The sequence below is a fragment of the Haplochromis burtoni genome, unplaced genomic scaffold (assembly GCF_018398535.1).
Source record: "Haplochromis burtoni strain Fernald_Lab_line unplaced genomic scaffold, NCSU_Asbu1 Contig_17, whole genome shotgun sequence".
NCBI classification, from domain to species: Eukaryota; Metazoa; Chordata; class Actinopteri; order Cichliformes; family Cichlidae; genus Haplochromis; species Haplochromis burtoni.
Genome location: NW_024582378.1, coordinates 3,705,373 through 3,728,636, shown reverse-complemented (window position 1 = coordinate 3,728,636; position 23,264 = coordinate 3,705,373). Strand labels below are relative to the sequence as shown.

Here is a 23,264-nt window from a genome sequence, read left to right as displayed (position 1 = left end):
CACACACACACACACACACACACACACACACACACACACACACACACACATATATTAGGGTAGTTAAACATACCTCAAGTGTAAAATACAAAAACAGCTCAACTTCACATCTTTTACCAGTCTAACATAAACCTCATTAGTGTTAGTGAACTGATTTTATTTACAGCGATTTGTATTCCTTCAACAGTGCTTCAACATTTCTGATTTAAAGACAATCTAATCATGTATTGATTGCTTTTGGTCAACATTTCTTGAGTTAGCCTGCCACCTTTTGGAAAACATAGGATCATTTAATATCCATAAGAACTACTGAGGAAAGTCTGATTATTTAGACGGTAAGGGTCTAATTAGTCCCACAAGCATTCATTAAAATGTGTCTGCTGTTAATTTAGTACTAAAATGGAACAGAGTTTAACATTAGATGTTCTATTGTTGTCAGAAATCGACAATATCTAGTTATTTAGTTTATAAAGACATTAACAGATAATAGAGTAATATTATGTTAATTACAGAAAGTAATGTAGTGTCACTAATCTTGTAAACTAAATCATCCTGTGATTTAGTTGTTTAGCGTCAGGTCAATTTTCAAGCTTGGGAGCATACTGCTCTCTAATGGTCATTATAGAGAACTGCATAGGGTCTGATGCAGTGTATAAATGTATGTCAATGGGTATTTCTTCTTGTAACAAGAAGTTTATCAGCATGAGTGTTTCATACGTCAAAGAGGAGAAGAAAAAGAAAAAAAATACTAATGTTTCTGTTTCATCCATGTAAAAACTCCCAGGTGTTAAGTAAAAATGCTGTTTTTATGTTCATAAATGAGTGGATATTTCTTTTTAGGTAAAAAAAAAAACAACCCAAAAAACAAACATTAGTAATGTAAGCAAATTAAAGACAAACTGAATTTTAAGATTTTAAGGTCTTTTGCAGCAGCATTCACCATACTCTGTAAATGTATTTTATTTACTCAACATTTATGTTCTGTTAATCCAGTATTTAACATGTTACTGCGACAAGTCTAGTATATAAACATACAGTATTTAAAAATATCAATACTTTAACACAAATATTCACTTTATATGTTATATATTAAATATAATTAATAATTAATATAATTATTTACAACAACAAAAAGCTTATTTTTCTTCTTTTTTAAGTCTAGGTAAGTCTTTTGAAATCAGTTGCAGTAGTAGTGAATTTCTTGACCATGAACATGGCAGCTGGCTACAATAATGGTTTACATTTTTGCCTTACAAGTCAAATATCCCCAGTCTGATGCTTGGAGAAGACGCAGATCCCTCTGTGGCTGCGTCACAAAGGGCATCGTAAAAAAACATTCCCAGCGTAAACACGTGGAACCATCTGCTGTGGCGATCCCTTATATATCTAGTTATTTTTTCCTACTATGAAAATACTTTAATACAATTCTCAGAATGTTTAATAAGAATAAAATTCAAGGTACTGTCGCTGAGTAGCCACATTTTCCTTCTTTAAAAGATCAAAAGAAATTTTGCTCGATAAATTATTGCCTTAAAATACAGGCCACTGCTTTGAAGGTATTTACCTTCAAATCATGAACGTGATAACTAATCTTAACTGTAGCTTTCAGTCTTTGACAAATATTTGACTAACAGATATCACTGGTGAACGTTTCTAGGTTACTTACATAAAGAACAATTTTTTCATTGCAAGTTTTCTGAAATGCATGTTTAAATATGCAAACGAGGTAGTAAGCATCCCATCATGCGTGTCTGCACAATTCTTGGTATGAAAGAAAAAGCCTTAACAAGATGCATTTTTTCCTTTAATTTTATTGAACACAAAATTTCCGGCAGAATGCAAGGTCAGAATGTTCTTTTTGCCTCAGTTAGTATTCGGTATTTACAATTGCGACAGTGGGCAGACAGACAGAAGAGTGGCAGCCTACAGATTTTTTTTTACCTGCAGCATAGAGCTGATGTTTACACACACACGCACACAAAGCATAAGAAAAAAAAAAGAATAGGGAGCTCTGGATCAAAGAGAGTGACCAGTGTTGGCAGTGGAAGCTGAAGGCTCCTGTCTGACTGAATAGGAAGAAGTTTGGGGTTCGACATTTGTGTGCAGGGGATTTATTCTATTCTCTGTGAGATAGAGAACCTTGAAAGGATGCTTTTCATCTTTTTGAAAACCTGAAAAACTCCTCGAGTAGAACTAGATGTCTTTATTCTTACTGAATCAAGTGGTGGAGTCAAAGGAAAAATCCAAGGCTGCTTCTGTGTCGTTCTTGTATTTTTGAGGCTTTGAACAAAGGCCTCTGGCTCACCCGATGTGACTTCACAAATGAATTTTAGGAGGTGTGACTGGAGTGGAAAAAGTTTTCATGTACAATACTTTCACAGGGGAAACAGTGAGGTTTGGTCATGAGACCACACCCTTTTAAAAAAAATACAATTCAAAGCTGTGCAAGGAAATCACGTTTCTTTTGAAGCAAAATTGCGCAAACAGGACAAAGTTACACAACACAGGGTCAATACAATTCATTAAGCCATAAATAGTTTTTACATAGCAAAAGTGATTACGTAGTAGTAGCCTTCTAATATATGTTGCATGCTTGCTTTAGACAAATGTGTTTCAAATATTATAGAGAATGTGAGACCTGAGCGTCAATGTGCCTTGTACTCCAATGTCAGTGTTTTCGAAACATCTTTGTAATATGGTGCAAGTTTTCAGGGATTGCAGCTCAGTTTGCCCCCCCTAGTTCAGTTTATTAGTTATGACAAGAGGTTAATTATAAAGATCTACACCACGTGTGTATTTAGGCATTTGAAATTTCCATTTATTATGACAGAAGTGATGACCAAACATAAATACTGTATACAAGACCAAATTATAATAAACCAGAATTCTCCTTCAGCAAGGACACTGCAAGCACTCATAATAACACAATGATACAGCCATTTAAGACTTATATGAGACAACAAAGCTCGGCTTAATTAACAAATCAAATGCAGTAAATGAAAAAGCAAATCAGCAGGGAAATGGAGATGTGAAATGTTTAATGCAGACACTGAAAGAAACTGATCGCATGCCAACATTTTCATATTTAAAGGCACTGTGTCTTTCCAGTTTGCTGCTGTCAGACTTCTGTACATCGGTGTTGCTAATTCTGTCGCATACTATCAGCTACATGTTTCACAAGCTATTTCAACTCTATGACAAAGGACTCAATGGCTTCACACATTCAGTGTACTAGCTTGCAGCCTAAAGTAGGAGGAACACTGTACAAAAAAGGTCACACATAGTCTCATTACCTTTCAAATCCATAGCAGTGTGGAAAAAAATGTTTTCGGTGAACTTCTAAACATATGACGAGATCTTTCATTTCCAAGGATACGTTTAATTCCTGCTTAAAAGAGGCCAAGTTCGTTAAGATTTGCTGAAAAGGTTAGAGTGTACATTCATTTCAAGTCACTAATCCAGGTTTTTAATCACATTTTTCTTTAGAAATCCTTATGGTCTGTGACAGGTTGGATATTTTTATTGGTTTAAAAAAAATCTGTGAATTTAGGGGTTTTCAGACCCACTGCTGCAGATGTATAAAATCAAGCATCTTGGCCACAAAGTCTGGTTTTAGAAACATTTGTGAAAAAATGGGTCGTTCTAAAGCGCTCACTCAATTTGAACGTGGTACTGTAATAGGATGCCACCGTTGCAACATGTCAGTTTGCGAAATTTCTTCCCTTTCCCCCAATGAGCTGTAAGTGGTATTACAAAGTGGAAAGGTTTAGCAACCACAGCCACTCAGCCATGACTTGGCAGACCCTATGAAGTTATAGAGCAGAGTGGCTGAGTGCTGAGACGCATAGAGTGTAAATGCTGCCAATGCTCTGCTGACTCAATAACTGCAGAATTTAAAACCTCCTCTGGCATTAACGCAAAATTTGTGCACCGGGAGCTTTATGGTATGGGTTTCTATGCACAAGCAGCTTATGTCTTTGTACTGCACATGCTCACAAATTTCCGTAATGATCAGAGAATGATTGATATTAGGTTTCCTAATAGAAAGAAGCAGTTACAATTACAGACTGGTTACACAAAAAGCTCAAGATGATCACTTAACCAACTCATCTACAAACTTTCGGACATTTTTAATAAAGTTTCCAGCAACTAGACTTTGTTGGTAAATGCAGTGGTAACACAAGCTCACTCTGAGTGCAGCTGTGGTGCAAGTGTAAAAACAACAGCTGAGACGATTAGACGGTTAAATCACTGACAGGTAAGCGAATCTAAACAAGCTGAGCTTTTGAATCTCCCGGTGAGTGATGGAGGTTAGCCCAGTCAAGACAAATCGGTGTCAAATATTCAACAACCCTAAGCTAAAGTTCAAACAAACAAACTGAACTGAACACATCTGGCCTCTGATTCACATTTAAGCCCAAAGCTGTCATGTAAACAGCTGGTCAAAAATGCTTAAAGGAGACCTCTAGAAGGGGACTTTGAGGTGACAGCATGTGAGAGAAAAGGAGGCAAAGGTAAATTTCCTCCATTAATCTAAAAACGTTAATGGGTTTGTGTTGTTATATACCACTTCCAAGGTAAACTCACAAGGACTAAAAGTAATGGTTTGCTGTAGTCAAACAGTGAGACCAAAAATTATACACAGGAAGTTGCATTATTTTCAATGTAAGGTAGAGAGCAGACAGTGTCAAATATTAGTTGCAGATCTATCTATATAGCTTAATTTACCGAAGTACTACCCAGAAGAAATAGTGGCAAAAGTCAGATTTCCATTATTTACATCCTGTAGCATCCCATTTTATTGGTCCCATTTATTTAATATATAATCAATGATCAATCCGTCTATTACATTTGGTCACATGTTAACTTGCTTGAGCTGGTGAAGAGCAAAAACAGTATTAATAAATGACTAGTGGGTTTTAGGATACTGATGATATCGAGTATGCAACAGAAGTTTTCACCAAATTCAGACAAAAATAAGGTAGCAATTCTTCTTTGAAACAAGACTTCATCCAGCCTTGAAAGCTGGACTTTAAGAGATGTAATCACTGCAAAGAAACACATTTGTACTCTTCTGTATTCTTCACTGTCACTACTTAATTTAAACCCAACTTGTCTCCTGAAACTTAAGTTTATATACACTTAATAAGCAACTTAATAATAGGCTGCACAAATACATTCAGTCAAAATGTATGCATGATCACCTTCTCTGTGTTTTACCCCAAACGTGTTGATGCGTGTAATTCAAATAATGCACTGTTTATAGACTTGCCCTTAACTCGGAGCAAATCTATAAAATAATTTGTAAGCATGCATTAGCTACGTGTCTTGTAAAAAACCATTAGATTGCTGTATATAAATGTCATTTTTAGGACAACAGGGTTGAAACCAATTAATAGTAGTACTTATAGCATGATACATTTTTCACTGGTGTTTTCTTTCATTTATCATGGCTTAGGATACATCTGGACCAGAAACACACAGAGACAACAAAAAAAAAGTCTGAATATGAACCAAATGACAGCAACACATACAGAAATACAGTAAACTTGCAAAATCAGGCATGCTAATGTTCTAATCTCTAGCACTGGAAATAACACATAAAAAAAAAAGCTAAATAGGCAGTTTATCTGCATATTATTCAAACACAAAAAATATCGACAGAAGAAAAAAAAAGACCCATTTTTTCATAATGCATTACCATGATGATGACCATACTGCATAAAGAATAGTAGTATCGGTAATGTACATGACTTACATGTGTGTACATCATGAAGGCAGTAATCAGTGAAGTAAAGCTACAGTCCAACCATGTTTATCTACAGGAAAATGTCGATTCTTCTCCGCTGATCAATTTAATATTAAGTCAAAGAAAGAAGGTGAATTACAAGAGATCTTTTTTTTTTCTGTGACAAATAAACAGGTAAACCTATGTAAAGGAACTAAGGCAAGTGCATGAGGTCTTTACATATTCCTGGTCAGAAGACACTGCAGAAAGAGAAAGAGACCAATGGTTTTCTTTTTTCTAATTTTTTTTTTTCAGTTGCTTCTTGTTGGTTTTTCTAATGCAACGGGGTGGTGTGTGAAATTGCTTTGAGGTTTCAGTGACTGTGACCAACCCCTTTTAACCTTAAAACCCAACAACCCAAACCCTCCCAACCCTACGTGCCCTCTTCTTCCTGCTGCTCACGGCCAAGAAGATTACGCTTTACTTTCGTTGCCATTCATCTGAGGAGCCTCGTTGGGAACTGTCTTCACTTCGGCTGTGGCATTCTTCACCTCCGCCTCGCCTTTAGTGCTATCATCCTTCACAGTCTTACCACTACAGGCACAAACGTAAGAATGAGAGAGACACAGAAAGACAAAAAGAGAGGAGATTCTGTTAGCAGCAAATCACTAAGTCTCTCTTTCACAGCTAAACGGTCTGTTCTGAGCTGCCTTTTGTATCATTTTTCAAAGAAAGAAGGGAGGGGGAAATTGGGGGAAAACATGCAAGATGCTTTGAGGGAATTTGTTTTCCCTCCTGGAACTGAATGCATTTCACACATAATGGGATCAAGCTCACTATCCTAGCCAGACATCAAATAAGAGTACATGGATGTCACAGCTACTTTCAAGGAACAATGAATGCTGATGTGGAATGAGACAGGGCTGGTACAGTAGGCACAATGGATGAGGGAATGAAAGACTGAGGCATAACCTACAACACAAACTACAATTCACAAGAGGATTACATGCCATCTGGACTGAGCTGAGATACAATGGAAAGAGACTTTTGGGCCATACATCATTTAAGTTGAAAACTTTCTGGTGTTCTGGCTCGGATTTTTCTTTTTTAAGGGCATTGCTTTTATGTCTTCTGTACCATGCTCCTACTGTGCCTTAGAAAAATAAGGCAGGGACAGTGCAATATATAAGATCTGTAAATATATCTAAACCTGACCGCCTTCTTAGATCTCATCTTATAAATTTTTGGTGTCAACTCCTTTAAATATGGTGTATTTATTCATACAAACTGTAAAGCTCCACTAGCATCCCCCAGTGGCTGAACTGCTTATTACATTACACAATTAAGTTTTTGCTGAGCAGTCACTCAGAATGTACAAAAAGGTAAACATAGCCTGTATCCTCTTGGGCTAATAAATGCTGTCAGCAGGATGTGAGATTATGAAAAAAAAAAAAGTTTGCAGACTTGACACTTTTCTCCCCCCAGTGTTCCAAGAAGGAGAACTTTTTTAATGTAATAATATAAATGCACATTACAGGAATTTACATTTTATTTGTGTCCTGGGGGGATGACCAAAAGCTTCAGGGAAATGTTCAGTTTAAATTCATGTTACTGTTAGTTTTCAAGAGTTATGGGGATGGGAAACTGTGAATGGTGCAGATGAGGCTGTTGGATGCTTTGAGTTCTTTTGGCTCAGGTTCAACAGTCTTAAACTGCACTGGAATTTTTCTTTTAGCTATTTTTGCAATTCAATTTTTTAACTGAATTGCAACAGTTTATAAATTTTTTTTCGGTCTGTTAGAAAAAAAGTCAGCTGGACGTTGCTTTAAACCCTCTCTGGAGCTCTCTTCACTGAGTCAGTGTCCGATTGAAGTTCGGTCCTGTTTTCTGTCTCTCTTTATCCCTGGGCATCTTTTTATGATTCATTCAGTTGTTCCATTTTTGTTACCAATGAAAATATACAGACAACTCCTGGAGAACAAAAAGCATCTTTTCTTGTTTGTGTTTGTGGAATCAAGACTTATTTTCCCCCAAAGAGATTTATTATGTTGTAGAAGCCAGAACTGCATTGTGAAATCAATTTATAAAGTATTTTCCCCTTCCCGAGTTTTCATTTTCTTGCACAGTTCTCGCACTTACATGCACATCAAAAACCTAAAACCAAAACATAATATTAGACAAAGACAACCTGAGTAAGTCCAGGATATAGTATTTTAATGATGCTTTCATGTATTATCTTGTTTTATGTGAAAAAGACAAATTTTGGCCCTTTGTTAAATCCTGAATTAACTTTGATTAAATACATTTTTTTCACTAGCTACAGTTCAATTTCACTAGCTACACCCAGGAAAGATTACTGCCAGACCTGTTGAATCCAGCGTGTCTGTGTGACTGTGTCTTAAAAAATAAGGTCGGCTAAAAAAAAATCTCAAAAGGCAACACCTCATGCCACAATCTAAAGAAAAACAGCTGAGAAACAAAGTCATTGACATCTATCGGTTTGGAAAGGGTTAAAAAGCCATTTCTAAGGTTTTGGGACTCCAGAGAACCACAGTGAGAGCCATTGTCCACAATGGAGACAACATAACAGAATCCCAGGACTGGCTGGACAACCAAAATAGGGTCACAAAAGAACCCAGAATAACAGGGAAGCAGGGGGGCTAGGACTAGGAGGAGGAGTTGGCCGTCCGACTGCGGTCTGGAGTGTGGAGCCTTCCTGCTGCTGTGGAGTCGGGGCGGTCTGCCTCCCCCCACCGCAGGGAAAAGGGAAACACCACCTGGGTCTGGGTGCAGTTCCCCCCTCCAGGGGCGGGGGCACCTAGACCCGGTTTGTAGAGTACGCTTGGGGAGTGTGATCGTGTGTACAACGTCTCTTTATGTCTGTCTCCACGTTGGTTGAGTGTGGAGTAAGTGCATATGAGAGCATGAGGGTGGGAATGGATGTTTGTATCTGTGTGTGCCTGTATGTCTGTGTCTATATGTCAGGTTGGGTGTCAGGCGCCACCTCTCTGGGGACATCTCAGGCCCTCCAAGGTTTGGAGGCCTATCTCCCCCTACCACCACTTCCCCTGCCAGTGGCGGACCCCCTCAGACATCGGTGCGTTGGTGGTTCTTTGTGTCCGGGGATGGGCGTCCAGGTACACACCGGCTCACTCCTTGGCAGCCGCTTATCGGGGCCTGGAGCCTGGGGCTCGCTCGGGCCACTTCGGAGGTGGGGTGCCCCCGGCCTCTCGGCCTGGGGCTCGGTCACTCAGGCGCAGCTGGCTGCCGGCGGAGCTCACGGGTGCGTCACTGCAACTCCCCCTGGCTTCTGCTCCGCGGCTGCTGAGTGAGCCCTCATCTGGGACTCTCCTCAGCTCTTTCCGGGACAGTGGCGCAGCTGCCCCTCTGTCTGCCTATCCCAGCTGTCATAGTGCGAGAGGTAGGGTACACCCTGAATGGGTCGCCAGTCTGTCGCAGGGCTAATACATAAACAGAGACAACCAGTCGCACTCACATTCACCCCCCCATTCACACCTATGGGCAATTTAGTGTTTCCAAGTAACCTAACCCCACTGACTGCATGTCTTTGGACTGTGGGAGGAAGCCGGAGTACCCGGGGAGAACCCACGCAAACACGGGGAGAACATGCAAACTCTGGGTTATCTTTGTCAAATATCAAAATGTATTTGATTTTAAATATGTGACAAATATGTAAAAAAAGAAGAAATCAGGAAGGGGGAAATACTTTTTCACTGCACTATACAGGTTTGCGTTGTGCAATTAACTATATAAAAAGTTTAAACAACGATGTATTTTCTGCCATCTATTTCCACATTTTCACTATACTAATATTCCACACAGAGCTGCAGTCCATTGTTTGACATTAGCACTGTACTGTTGCTCATTCAAAATTCTGCCTATCCTATTAGAATGACCAATTAACCTAACAAGTGTGTCTTTAGACTCTGGGAGGAAGCCGGAGTATCCAGAGAGAACCCACGTGGGGACGGGGACAACAGGCTTGACATGCCAGCTGGGGTAATTGAACCCAGGACCTTCCTGGTAACAGGCGACAATGCTAACCACTTAAACCCTCTCTTCTATAATCAACTTGCTTCAACTTTTGACCTTTACGCAGTAGAATTCACATCTGTGAGTCATTTATGCAGTTACTCCAGTTTCAAGTTACTCTCAACTTCACTGAGAACCAAATTACTGATCATTGTGAGTCTAACTGTATTTCAAGCACGTGCAAGCTTCTAAAGAGCTATGCAGGGTATTAGTCACTTTTTAAAATCATTCTTACATCATCAGAAACAATTCACAAGTGCACAATTGTATTGGCTGTTGAGTCAAGGTCACATTAGACACATCATTAGATCAATGTTAAAGATACATTTAAAATCTAGGAATAATAATGAGTGTAAAACATCTATTAATAATGAATTCTTAAAGGTACATATTCTATAGTCTGCTCTTATTTCGTCTCTTCTGTTAAAATAAGTCCAGAGGAGGGCTCTACCGCTCAGATATCCAATAAACCCACAAGAAGTCTGACAAGACATTTTAGTGTTGGGATGCTGAAGAAGGATCACCACATAGATCAGTGGGAGAGCTGTGCTTCAGTCCTGTCAGAGTTATGAAGAAAAATCCCCCTGATGACAAGTTTGGTTTTATCAAGGTGATGTTGAGCTGACAAGAGCCCTGCTTCCAACTACCTCTCAACTCCCCATACTTCATCACTGACATCTTCCTCTGGCCATCCAAGTGAGTAAAGTATGAGATGAAGAAGGCAGAGAAAGAGGAGTGGCTGTCAGTAAGCCTCTGTAATTTATCTTCTGCAGCTTCCTCGCCATACTCAGACTGTCAGAAAAATCAGGAAAATCTGCAAACTCGTAGGGCCAAAACTCCAAATAATAACCTGTCATACCGCCACTGAAACGACAGCTTCTACAAGAATTGAGACAGAAAACAGAAGTGTCTGGGAGAAATTTGAGGGACTGACAGTTTTCTTTTGGCCTTCACCATCTATTATCTTATCACAATGAAGAGGACAGAGCACAGTAAAGCTGCTGCTTGGTGAATTTTTTAATTTACTTCAGCGATTTTCAACTGAAAATTCTTCTGCCGAGTTCACTACACGAAGATTTCTTATGGCGCAGCAGGACTTGAACCCCAGCTATGGCAAACTAAGCACCATTAAGTGTATCACTTACAGTCTATTAATTGCACCTAGCTTAGGTTGTAGTCTCTGGCATTCACTTACTGCTGCTTGTTTTAAGAGGTCAATTAAAAACTACTTACAAAGACTGACATGTGATATATGATTTTAACACCGTAGGGATGAATTTAAAGCTTTTGATCATATTTTTCTGTTGCTTATGATAAAACAAGCACTCAGGGCTAGATTTAGAGTCCCGATATTTGCACAAAACTAAGGAAACAATTAAATCCTGTTTTAAACTGAGTCTAGCACTCGTAAGTTGGTACTTGTAAGTCTTTTTCACTCAAACTTGCATTTTGCTGTTTCACAAATGGCTTTAGAGCAAAGAAAACCTTTTAATTTAAAAATATAAACTTTTTAAAGAAATTTTAAATACTGTGATTTTACAGATTTTGCAATATGTTTACATCATCAGCTAATTTAATTTAAGTTGTAATCTTCTGTACATGAAAAAGAATTAGATGTAAGTTCCAGCCTTGATCTTGTTTGATTCCATTTCACCCATGTTGAGTGCACGGCTTCTCAGCTTTTACGAAGAAGCCAAAAACCAGAACACTAAGGAGTGGGAAACTCATGTGCATGCAGCTTAAAGCAGGAAAGACGTGTGCCTACAATGCTCAAGTAAATTTAACCATCTAACCCATTTACCATCATCCAGCTATGAATGTTTCAAATACCTGCAGTCGGCACCAATAAAAATAAAAGCCCGGTTTAATGAACTGATTAAAATGATTGAATATATTTTTTGTATATTAGGACAGTGGGTATTGCTAGATGCCCCAGAAGGTGAACAAAATGCATCATTCTCCTACAATCTGCCCATGATGATGAGGAATATGAGATGGCTTAGATGTATGGTAGGAGAAAATCTGTCTCTACTATGTGAATAAACAAACAGGTGGAGGAAGGTGGTGGATCTTGATTGATGACAGGTATGCTGGTAGCATGCTACACTGGTAGCATCCCAGTAGATCATTATCCTTGCTACCATTAAAGGAAAATTCCACTCTTGCATACTCCTAAAATTCATAATATTCTTGAATAATGTGCAATATAGTGTTAAAAACAATGGGTACATGTTTTAAAAAAGACTTAGGTTTACTACTCATGCAATGTTTGAAAATGTTTACAGCCAAAGCAGTTTTCTTTCTTTAAATTGCATAATTATTTTAACAGTTTTTGTCTTGAAATTTAGGTGTGCTGCAACTGTTGCTGCTGGAAATGTTTTTAACCTCAGCTGATACCAGGCAACAGCCCAGAATATTTTTAGGGAATAAAAAGACCCATCAAAACCTCCAGTAAGGGAGAACTACTTAAAAGCACTGATGAGTCATTTAGATTTACCTTTTTTTTTAAAAAAAATAAATAAATGTGGGATCTTTCACAATATAATAAAGAAAAAAAAGAAGTTTTTAATCTCAGAAACATGATGGTTTGAGAATAATGTTTTTAAGATAAACACAAGTACAGTCATTTCCACTATGACTGCTATGTGGCTCCGTGCTTTGGCCTCTAACAGTTTATATTTATGACTGTGAATTATCATTAAATAAATAGCAATGGAAAGACTTTAGGAAAATATCGAGACCAGGAAATAAATTTAAACTAATTAACAAGTTTTAAGGAATCAAATCTTGATCTAAAGCTGCCTGCTATTTTCTGCCACATGCCTGATGAGTGCAAAACTGCTTGGGGAAGTCTGATAATACATAAGTGGAATTTTTCCTTTGAAATGGAAGACTTATGAGCTAAAGGGATGCTATCAGGCTCAAAGAGATACTTGGAAAAATACAGATATGGAGGTGCTCATACTCATTTTGGGCTGGTGTGGTCGAGTCTGTGCACGGGGCATTAGGAACATCCTTGGTCGGGCCGTCTACTTGTGAGTCCTTATTCTGGGTGCTGTCAGGGGCTTTGACTGAGTCCCGCTGACTCTGTGGCCCATCAGCATTAGCAGAGGGTGGGCTGACTAGCTCTGATACAAGGGGTGTTGGGTCGGAAGATGCGGCAACTTTAGGGGTGTCGCTCAGGTCAACCAGAGGTCCAACATCAGGTTGGGGGTTAGATTTATGCGAATTGGCTGTAGGGCTGTTTTTAGGGTGAGACTTGGCATGGGCCACTTGGGTTGGGCTGGAGGTGTTGGTTGTTAGTGTGGTTCTCTCACTAGCAGGACTGCTTTGTGCCGTGCTAAAGCTCTCAGTAACTGAGTTAGCAGCTGTGGAGGACAGCAGATTTACCACCATCGGCGTGGTGTCTGCAGCAGCAGGCCTGTTTTGTGGGGAGAAGTGGGAAAAACAAGGTAGGAGAGGGAAAGATAGGGAGTTGGCACAGGGGAGGAAGCAGAGGGCAGAAAAGTGAGGGAATCAAGGACAACAAGGAAAATAAAAGAGGTAAAAGGAGAGTGCACGTCGGGGGATAAACAAAGCAGATTAGGTTTCTATTGTGCTGCAGTAAAAAAAAAAAAGAGACTACACAATCAAAATGTTAGCAACAAAATATTTGTAAGGGGAAAACATAAAACAATCCAACAATAAACTATAAAGGGAATGGAGGGAGTTTCAGGATTAAGATGCTTGGATGTCTTTCACAAGCAGTTTTCCCAGCAGAAGGCGGTGTTTGTTCTTGCTTTGAATGTGTCTGAATGATTTATGCACCTTGGCAAACTCACTCAGAAGGAAATTCGACAGCGCTCGGCTTTGAAATGAGACGACTGAAGTTTCAACGACAATGTACTGTGATAATTGTTAAGTTGGTTGCTGCGCTTGTTGCTTCTTGTTGCAAAAATAACATTTGAATGGTTTGAAATTGTGCCAAAAAAAGGAAGTCAAGCAAATGTATTACTTTCAATATAAAATGGCAAAATCTGGAAAGTCTTAGTTAAGAGATGACCCAAAAATGCAGCGCCCTACAGCCTGCATCATGGTTCTGTGGCCGTGCATATAGACCAGCACTTGCAGAATCATTTCTATTGAGTGTTCACCGTAGGCAGTTAAGTGTGATGCGTCATACATGGTCATACATACTGTATAGACAGCGGGACATTTTAGCCTTGCATAAAAATGCTTACAGTGTAAATTACCAGCACTGCTCTGTGGTATGTATAACAGTCCTTACAAGAGAACTGGGTCAATATTTGAATGAAAGCTGGGCCGGACCAACATTATATTTGTAAAATGTTTCTGCTCAGTGCAAACCAATGATTTGCTTAATCTCTCTGTACTCTTGACACTCACTCAGGTTCTGTCAATGGCGTGGTCTCGTTGGGCTCAGTGGCACCTCCTCCTTCTTGGTTTGGAGTGTTTTCTTCCTCTGTTCTCACTTCAACAATAGGCTCCTTACACTCATCTTTGCTGTTATCCAAAGGAAATATTGTTACCAGGGTAATGAATTAAGTGCACTTATCTAGGCGTGTTATTTTTCAACCCTACAAAGAGAAAAATCTGGCAGTAACAATGTCAAATGAACAGGTTAATTTTAGTCAACTAAAACATACAAAAACCCGTCAAACGCACTCACCCTATCATCCTCTTTGATCATCTTCCACCTGCACTGACCTGTAAGCTCTGATTGGTGGTTTTCCCTGAGGCCTTGTGTTATCATCACACTGCTCTCTGATTGTGCTGAGCTGTGTGCATTGCTGGGACTGACCTGTTTAAACGCAGGGTGCTAAATAACGCTATAACTCTCACAATGCACTTTCACTAAATTTGTTTTGTCAGAGCTGAAATATTTATTTGTTGCATTCGGAGCTGGCGAGATGACGGACAGTTCGACGCATAGAACAAAATGTTTGATCAAACACAGGCGAACATGCAGTAACTGCATTTCAGCACCATTAAATATTTACAGTTGGTGCTGAATAATTGAGGGAATTTCCCTAAGGATAAAATATAAAGATTTGCCTGCTTTCACTTTAGCTCAGCACCTTGGGAATTTGCTCTTTTGTCTCGAACTCGTGGGCAAAGACTTAAAAACATGTTTTTAGTGTGTACTTACATACATCTACCCAGGAATCAATGGAGTCTAATAAGCCCTCATACAGGGAGTGCAGAATTATTAGGCAAATGAGTATTTTGTCCACATCATCCTCTTCATGCATGTTGTCTTACTCCAAGCTGTATAGGCTCGAAAGCCTACTACCAATTAAGCATATTAGGTGATGTGCATCTCTGTAATGAGAAGGGGTGTGGTCTAATGACATCAACACCCTATATCAGGTGTGCATAATTATTAGGCAACGTCCTTTCCTTTGGCAAAATGGGTCAAAAGAAGGACTTGACAGGCTCAGAAAAGTCAAAAATAGTGAGATATCTTGCAGAGGGATGCAGCAGTCTCAAAATTGCAAAGCTTCTGAAGCGTGATCATCGAACAATCAAGCGTTTCATTCAAAATAGTCAACAGGGTCGCAAGAAGCGTGTGGAAAAACCAAGGTGCAAAATAACTGCCCATGAACTGAGAAAAGTCAAGCGTGCAGCTGCCAAGATGCCACTTGCCACCAGTTTGGCCATATTTCAGAGCTGCAACATCACTGGAGTGCCCAAAAGCACAAGGTGTGCAATACTCAGAGACATGGCCAAGGTAAGAAAGGCTGAAAGACGACCACCACTGAACAAGACACACAAGCTGAAACGTCAAGACTGGGCCAAGAAATATCTCAAGACTGGTTTTTCTAAGGTTTTATGGACTGATGAAATGAGAGTGAGTCTTGATGGGCCAGATGGATGGGCCCGTGGCTGGATTGGTAAAGGGCAGAGAGCTCCAGTCCGACTCAGACGCCAGCAAGGTGGAGGTGGAGTCTGTTGGCTGGTATCACAAGATGAGCTGCCTTTTCGGGTTGAGGATGGAGTCAAGCTCAACTCCCAGTCCTACTGCCAGTTTCTGGAAGACACCTTCTTCAAGCAGTGGTACAGGAAGAAGTCTGCATCCTTCAAGAAAAACATGATTTTCATGCAGGACAATGCTCCATCACACACGTCCAAGTACTCCACAGCGTGGCTGGCAAGAAAGGGTATAAAAGAAGAAAAACTAATGACATGGCCTCCTTGTTCACCTGATCTGAACCCCATTGAGAACCTGTGGTCCATCATCAAATGTGAGATTTACAAGGAGGGAAAACAGTACACCTCTCTGAACAGTGTCTGGGAGGCTGTGGTTGCTGCTGCACGCAATGTTGATGGTGAACAGATCAAAACACTGACAGAATCCATGGATGGCAGGCTTTTGAGTGTCCTTGCAAAGAAAGGTGGCTATATTGGTCGCTGATTTGTTTTTGTTTTGTTTTTGAATGTCAGAAATGTATATTTGTGAATGTGGAGATGTTATATTGGTTTCACTGTCACAAAATTCAGCTTTGATATTAATGAGTTTTTTGGGTTCATTGAGAACATGGTTGTTGTTCAATAATAAAATTATTCCTCAAAAATACAACTTGCCTAATAATTCTGCACTCCCTGTACTAACAGCTCTTTTAATAACCTGGTCGCAAAATAAAACTATTATTTCAGATTTGTATAAGTTAAAAAAAGAAATTTGGCTGACTTAAACAAGTAGTTTCAGTCTGCTTAGTTAGATTAAACCAATGTCTTTTCATCGTAGTACATCAGATACTGTTGTTCTGTCAGATACTGCTGGCCTCACAGAAATACACATTAGTGGTGCTTTAGGATGGGTGTTTAGTGCACTGGTTAACAATCCAGCTGTTAAAGAGTGATAAAATCTACAAGTTTCTCAGCTCTGAGACATGTCCTGCTTTGTTTTGCCTTGTTATCACTCCATTACTGGTTTCTTTTGTAACTCACATTTTATTGTGCTTTCACCTGCTGATTCCATTTCAGTTTAATACTTGCTGGGTAAGGTTTAGGACCCAAAACTACTAAAACATAGAGTTATTCTGCTCCTTAATAAAATGAATCCTTCACCCTGAAAAAACAATAGTCGAGGTTTTTTTTTTTAACAGGCATCCACGTGTGATTGGAACAGAGACTTTTCTTATCTTTGCTGTAACCAGGTGGACTTGGCACTGAAGCCAGTGGTTTACCTTGTGAAGAGAAAATGCCAGTAATGCCGACCAAAGTAAAGTGAGCTGAATAAGCACACCTTTACTGGCTTTATTCTAAAGTTATATAAATAATAAGCATTGATTTGTATTTAAAGATAACTTTAAGCCCTTTAAGTATTTATTCTGTTTTTTAGCTCTGCCTTCTTCTCAGTCAGCTCCTGAGAAATATGTTGATATTTGCTGCAAGTCCAACAGCTACACTCTAACTTAGGTTCTCTGATGATGGGTATTTTTGAAAATGTGCTAATTCTCTGTAGGCACACCACAAATAATCTGTGTTCCAGTCAAAAGATGACGCTTGCTTACGTGAATGCCGCCTTGCCCTCCTCGATGTCCTTGCTCTTTGCGCCTGGGCCAGCTTTCCCACAGAAGTTAACAGCAATGCACATGAGGAGCCCGCACTTGTTGAGGAAATAGCAGGTGACATCCACGCCCACCAGCAGCAGGAAAAAGACAACAATAAGGATGCCTACGATGGCCCCGGTGCCCATGCCTGAGCCACCACCCATGGCGTCTGAAGGGACAAAGACAGGTAGAGGGGATATACAAGCAAAACAGGCAGAAGAGGAGAAGAGGGTTCAAATATAGAGAAGAGGGGATGGGAAGGAAGTTAGAAAGAGAGAGGGAGAGAGAGATGATGAGGAATGCAATCAGGCTTTTAATACAGTGCTTCAGGTTTCAGTCAAAACCTCAGATGTGTGTCGCTCTTTTCAGAGGAAAGCTGAAATGGTGCAAGAGGGACCAACATAATTTCTAACAACTTTATATCTGTTCTTGACATCCCCGGTGGCCGAAACACTATGTTCAATTTCATACAGAATCACAGAAATTGCAAAGACAAAAACAAATCAAAACAAATGCAAACAAACAAAACTATCGGTAGCCTTTCGAGGGCTTCTAGGCATATTCTTGTTCTTGTCACTAGGCGTTTCATAATAGGCTTGTAACACATTTATAGACATTTGTGGACTATTAATATTTGTGCCTGAGGTGTCAATATGGCACCATTAAATATAAACACTACATTGCATACATATTTTACAATAAGAAAAAATGCCTCAAAAACTGCATGAGGAGCAAATAAATTGCAATGACAGTCTACTAGGATATATTACAACACAGGAAAACAATGTTGTAGCAGAATATTCTATGTGTACTCATAATTTTAGCAATTCACATTTTTTAAACACCCGCCCAATCATTTTACCAGTTTCAATCAAACTTTCTTTGGAAATGTGAAGGTTATGAAGGGTTACCTGAGCAGCATGTGTGAGCAGCCAACACATTTCTAATTCAGCTCTGAAGGCAGAGTACAAATACAAGTCATTTTCTCCTACAGATTATTTGAATAAACAAACGCGCATGCAGATTATAGAGAGAATGGTATAAAGATGGATTTTGGAGGTCAAGGCCAGCTTAGACAGCTACATTTACTACCTTTTTTATCATTGTGTGCAACCTGCTGCAAAAAGCACGGAGCATGCATTGTTGTAGTGACCTCAGTCTGTGAATTAGCGCATCACACCTTTTATTAATGCTTAATTAATAATTAACAAATTGATTGACATTTTATGTAAATTGCAATTGTTTCAGAGATTCAACTTAGAGCCACAGAATTCATGCCAATGCAACTTCACTGCACACTATGACTTACTGGATTTCAACGTTCTTCTGGAAGAAACAATAGATCTGATTGATAACAGCAACAGAATAATGGAGAAACTGTATAATTGTTAAGAAAAGAATAAACTGTAATGCTTTGGATAAATAAAAGAATAAAGAATAAAAGGGATTCACTACTCCACTGAAAAAATGTGGATAAGTTAAACTAACAGAAAAAAACAGAAAAGACAAAATAATAATTTAAAAAAAACCACATATTTCCTTGACTGAGGTAATCACAGTAAGCAGGATTCATGGTAACCTGGTATAACAAGATTTCTTGTAATAGTCAGTGGACACTTAAAGACATAAAGACAGGCCTTCCTCAACTCGCATTTGGCTTCTTACTGAGACTGTGAGAAACAAAAAGCAATCTCCGCTTGTTCATCCAATGAACTTAATGTTGTTCAACGGAAACACAACATTCAGGTGTATCTGAGCTCAGACCTATTTCTACTTTATCATCAGAAAGGGGTGGTATTTATCATTTTTGCAGCCCACTTCTAGTCTTATGGGTCAGTCACACATTGGAGTGAGCTGTAAGGGAGCTTGGTGTTGCAAAACACTTGTAGTTGCCTGGTGATTCTGAGACAGGTCACCTGGCAACGTGTCTCCAAACAATCTTGGTCTGGCCTGGAGTGTCTGCAGTCACTCTCAGACAGACAAGGAAAAATTTGCAAATAACCGCAGTCTAATTTATAAATGCAGACAGATTACAAACATGTTGTACTTAATCTGAGTCAGTCTGCTCCAGTGAATGAACCTCGTCTCCCATGTGTCTGTTAGCAGGAGGAGACTCGACTCAGCTGGTTGTATTCTGGTTCTATTCCTAAAGCAAGGCTGCGAGCACCTACACAGCTACATCACTATTTGTTCAGACGTTTCTGAACTTGTGTTTCAAATCTCTATCGTCTTAGCTTGACTTTGAATCTAAGTAGTTCGTTTGAAATTATGTTAAATTAAATTTCTGTTCACGCAGATCATTTTTGCTGACTTGTTAAAAATATAATTACTGTGTTATGACAGCTTGCATGTAATTGCCAACTTGACCCCACTGACAAACCTGATAACAGACTCACTCCATCTTATTGCCATTTTAAAGTTGTCACGATGCACTAAAGCTACTGTGAAGATGACAGCTGACTGTGAGCGGTCGCGGACCCCATCCTCCGTCCTTGAAGCAACGATTTCAAAGGCAACAAAATCACAAATTCCTTGCACACAGTCTCCAGCCACGGTTTTCCCCAGGGTGACTGTAGCCTTACTGACCACTACAAGTGACATTCACCCATTCACACCGAAGTTTAGTGAAAGCCTCACAACCATACCTGAGGCAAATTTCAAATGAACAACCTCTGGACTGGAGAACCTGGAAAAAAATCTGATAACATCAGAACATCCTGTATTGGCTCCATGTATTAACACAATGTTTCCCAATCAAGGCTTGCATTTAATATGAAGATGATTTAAAATCGAAGCTGAAAAGATGTTTGTTTGTGTTCAGCGTGTAAAGTCAGAATTATAGTTCCAACCCTGTTGTGTTTGTTATTATGGTATCTACCATGCCAGTAGGCAATCAAATTGGAAGACTTTCAGTTAAATTAAAGCCTCTCTTACATGTATCAATTTGGCTCTGCTTCAGGCAGTAAAGACTGCTGTAATGGCTCGCCAGGGTCTGATAAGGATCAAGGGCTCATCAAAGTGTCTGAGGAGAATGTGAGCGCTGTGCAATTTGAGGACCATCTTTATGTTAACTGTTTCTACCCTCAGCCTTGGATATGGGAAAAAGGGAAAGGATCAGCCAGTGACAAATATGTTCTGCAGTCGTGATTCACTGGAACTACGGAACGAACCCCTATTTATAATGGCCTCTGCACAGCCTGCAGCGTATTCTAAAAGCTTAAAGTATAAATAAATGACAGCAGCGTTACCACTGTAAGGAAGCACTGTGAGCTGCGCTTTCAGTTTTCTGCCCATTTTGTGGTTTCACACATTCCCTACTCTTTAGATAAAAGGCCAAATATAGATAATGTACTGCCACATCAGTATACACTAGTTACTCCAGCAAAACAGACTTTGATCTGAAGTAACCACAACGAACGTGACGATTTAGTGTCACTTCCATTAAATCCATGTGCACTGGCGTCTAAAACTGTCATTTTGTACAGCTGAGTAATCACATGGGTGGGGGATATATATATATATATATATATATAAGGGAAGCCAATGTCTTTTTCAAATGGAGCAAAGCAGTAACTGCCACACTGAAGTATCATACTTAAATATGTGTGACAGGTAGAGAGCGAGCAGAACTGTTAACACGCTCTTTACAAAAATTCACTGGATCTTAAACCACATATATGTCATTTGGGGTAACCAATTTACTCGTATGCAACCCTGCAACGAATAACTGCCATGCTAATCTTTGACTATGAACATACAGCTTTACTTTATGAGATGTCATAGTATGACATCACACTTTCTGACAGTGATTTAAATTGCCTACAGAGTGATGAACGCTCATAACGAAGATGAAACCTCATTGGGCCAGTTTATGCCACTAATATGTCAAATGTAAGTATTTTATAAAAGCACCGTGTAAATGTGCCATTAAAAGGAGACTGAAACACATAAATTAGACCAAATGAAAGCTCCAATTCTCTTGGCCTTTGAAGTAGAGACAATTGTTGACACACATAACACTCTTTAAATGCTGACGGGAGCACACCCCATGGACAGCTATGCTGCAGACTTTGCAGGAAAAAAACATTTTATGCCTCTTAAAGATGTTATGTTTGTGCTTACTGCACTCTGATGCATTCACAAGTGAAAGCACTGCCCTGGGCCAACTGAGACGTTTAATTCAAATCCACTATCTTCCTCTTTCTGGCTGGCCCGGTATGTAAACCTTCAATTTCTTTGATGGTTGTGATGAAAATAGCAAGAACATGCCAGAGTTCTGCGTACTTATAGGTGACTACAGTGGTGCAGAAAACACTTGTTTTTTTCTCTGCCCATTGCCTCATTTGCATTTTAACAGGCACAATAAATCATGTACCATGTATTCAGTGCTGAGGGGGGGTTTCTTACCGAGTGCTCTCACTGAGGGAGAAAGCACAAATCTACCTGTCAGGGTGGACTACACAAACATTTCTCTTTACGGGCTTGTCGGGTACAGTACTGAGACAGGTTTCCAGACGACTGCTGATAAACAGACCGCATGTGATAAAATATTTCACTACACACATTTCTGAGAAATCAATAAGACTGCCAGATATGTGCAGTTGTACCCTGATGAAACACCTTTATATCAGGAGTTAGATTTGACTCCAACCGTGCAACTCTGCCCGTGGGTTGCAGTGTCTTTAAAAACTTGTGCTGTAAAACACACAGAAATGCAATAAAAAAAAAAAACTTCCAGCACTTGCTTTACATTTGATGGATTGGTTCAGCCACAAGTAAAACAGCCAAGTCTAAATAAAAAAAAAAATTTTTTTAGAGTAGAAATACAGTTTAAGACATTTTAACAACATTTATTTCACCAGAGGGTCCACATACTAAATAGTCTCAGAACAGTTTGTGTTTGAGATTCAGTGGAATGCTGAACATTGCAGTGATTAAAATAACCATATGCATGCAACAGACTGTAGAAAAGCAAACACAGAGTCCCCTCTCATCTGTAAAGGAAGAAGCCCAGTTGAGGACAAATTTGTTTATACTGTAGACGGGGAATACAGACTGTCTGACTGAGGTGTAAAAATGTGTAAGCTGTCACCGTTTTTCAACCAGCACTACAACTGTATGTAACAACTGTCATTACAATTGTTCATACAACACCATCACAGACTCCCCATGACTCTTATTTTCTTCTTTTCCTTTCCTTCGTTGGGTCTATTTTTCCACCTATGACACTTATTTCTGGATACTGCATTGACCTTATTTGGCTTTAAAAAAGTTTCTTCAGTAATTCCCATGTCTGCGTCCTCCATCAAAGCTCTGCCACAGTGTGGCACTGCACCACCATTAAAAATAAAATCGGCTTCAGAATCAGTTTTCTTTTGGGGCACAAGGAGGCAGGGTGACGCTCAACCGGCGACCGACTCCCTCTCTGACTGATTTAAGATCCTTGGAAACTCTTCATGCAGAGAGCGGTGTGTGGCTAGATGGGATTTCAGCCCTTTTTAAATTAAGATGCTATGAAAACAAGTGCTACAAACTGATGTGCATGCTGGCTTGAAAGTTAGGAACTCTGGACTCATTTCCATAGAGTAAAGCTTATAGAGGAAAGAGGGGAATCATTCATTTAAAAATATGCATCTATTTTAACACAATAGATATTTTGACACAGCGATGATTACGATGACGCTTCTGTGGATTGTTTTAAGCTCCAACATTTGATTTGAAGTTTCTGCCATTAATCACACCAAGCTAACCAGCTGAAGAAACGTTTCAGGCTATACAAAAAAGGAAAAATCCAATAGAAAGAGAGATGGCAGCTTTCCCTTTAATCTGTATGCAGTGGGCGACCTGAACCATTTGCTTCAGGGAAGAGAAATATTCTGTTTATATGCAACACAAGTAAGTTTGATGCAGACATTTAGATGGAGATC

General features: G+C 39.4%; 1 protein-coding gene across 12 annotated transcripts in view; it reads right to left on the bottom strand.

Annotated features, from left to right (window-relative positions):
• Positions 1-2,763: 2,763 nt before the first annotated feature.
• ncam1a (neural cell adhesion molecule 1a) overlaps positions 2,764-23,264 on the bottom strand; it is a 265,208-nt gene continuing 244,707 nt past the window's right edge. For 7 of the 12 annotated variants that reach the window (XM_005916089.3, XM_005916087.3, XM_005916084.3 and 4 more), the window contains 4 exons: positions 17,299-17,506; positions 14,168-14,284; positions 12,747-13,202; positions 2,764-6,322 (listed from right to left, as the gene is read on the bottom strand). In XM_005916089.3, the coding sequence (XP_005916151.1) occupies positions 6,202-6,322; positions 12,747-13,202; positions 14,168-14,284; positions 17,299-17,506 (902 nt within the window). In that variant the 3' untranslated portion in view covers positions 2,764-6,201. The remainder of the gene's footprint in view (positions 6,323-12,746; positions 13,203-14,167; positions 14,285-17,298; positions 17,507-23,264) is intronic. The other 5 variants (XM_005916092.3, XM_042218311.1, XM_042218310.1 and 2 more) reach the window with 2 other exon arrangements.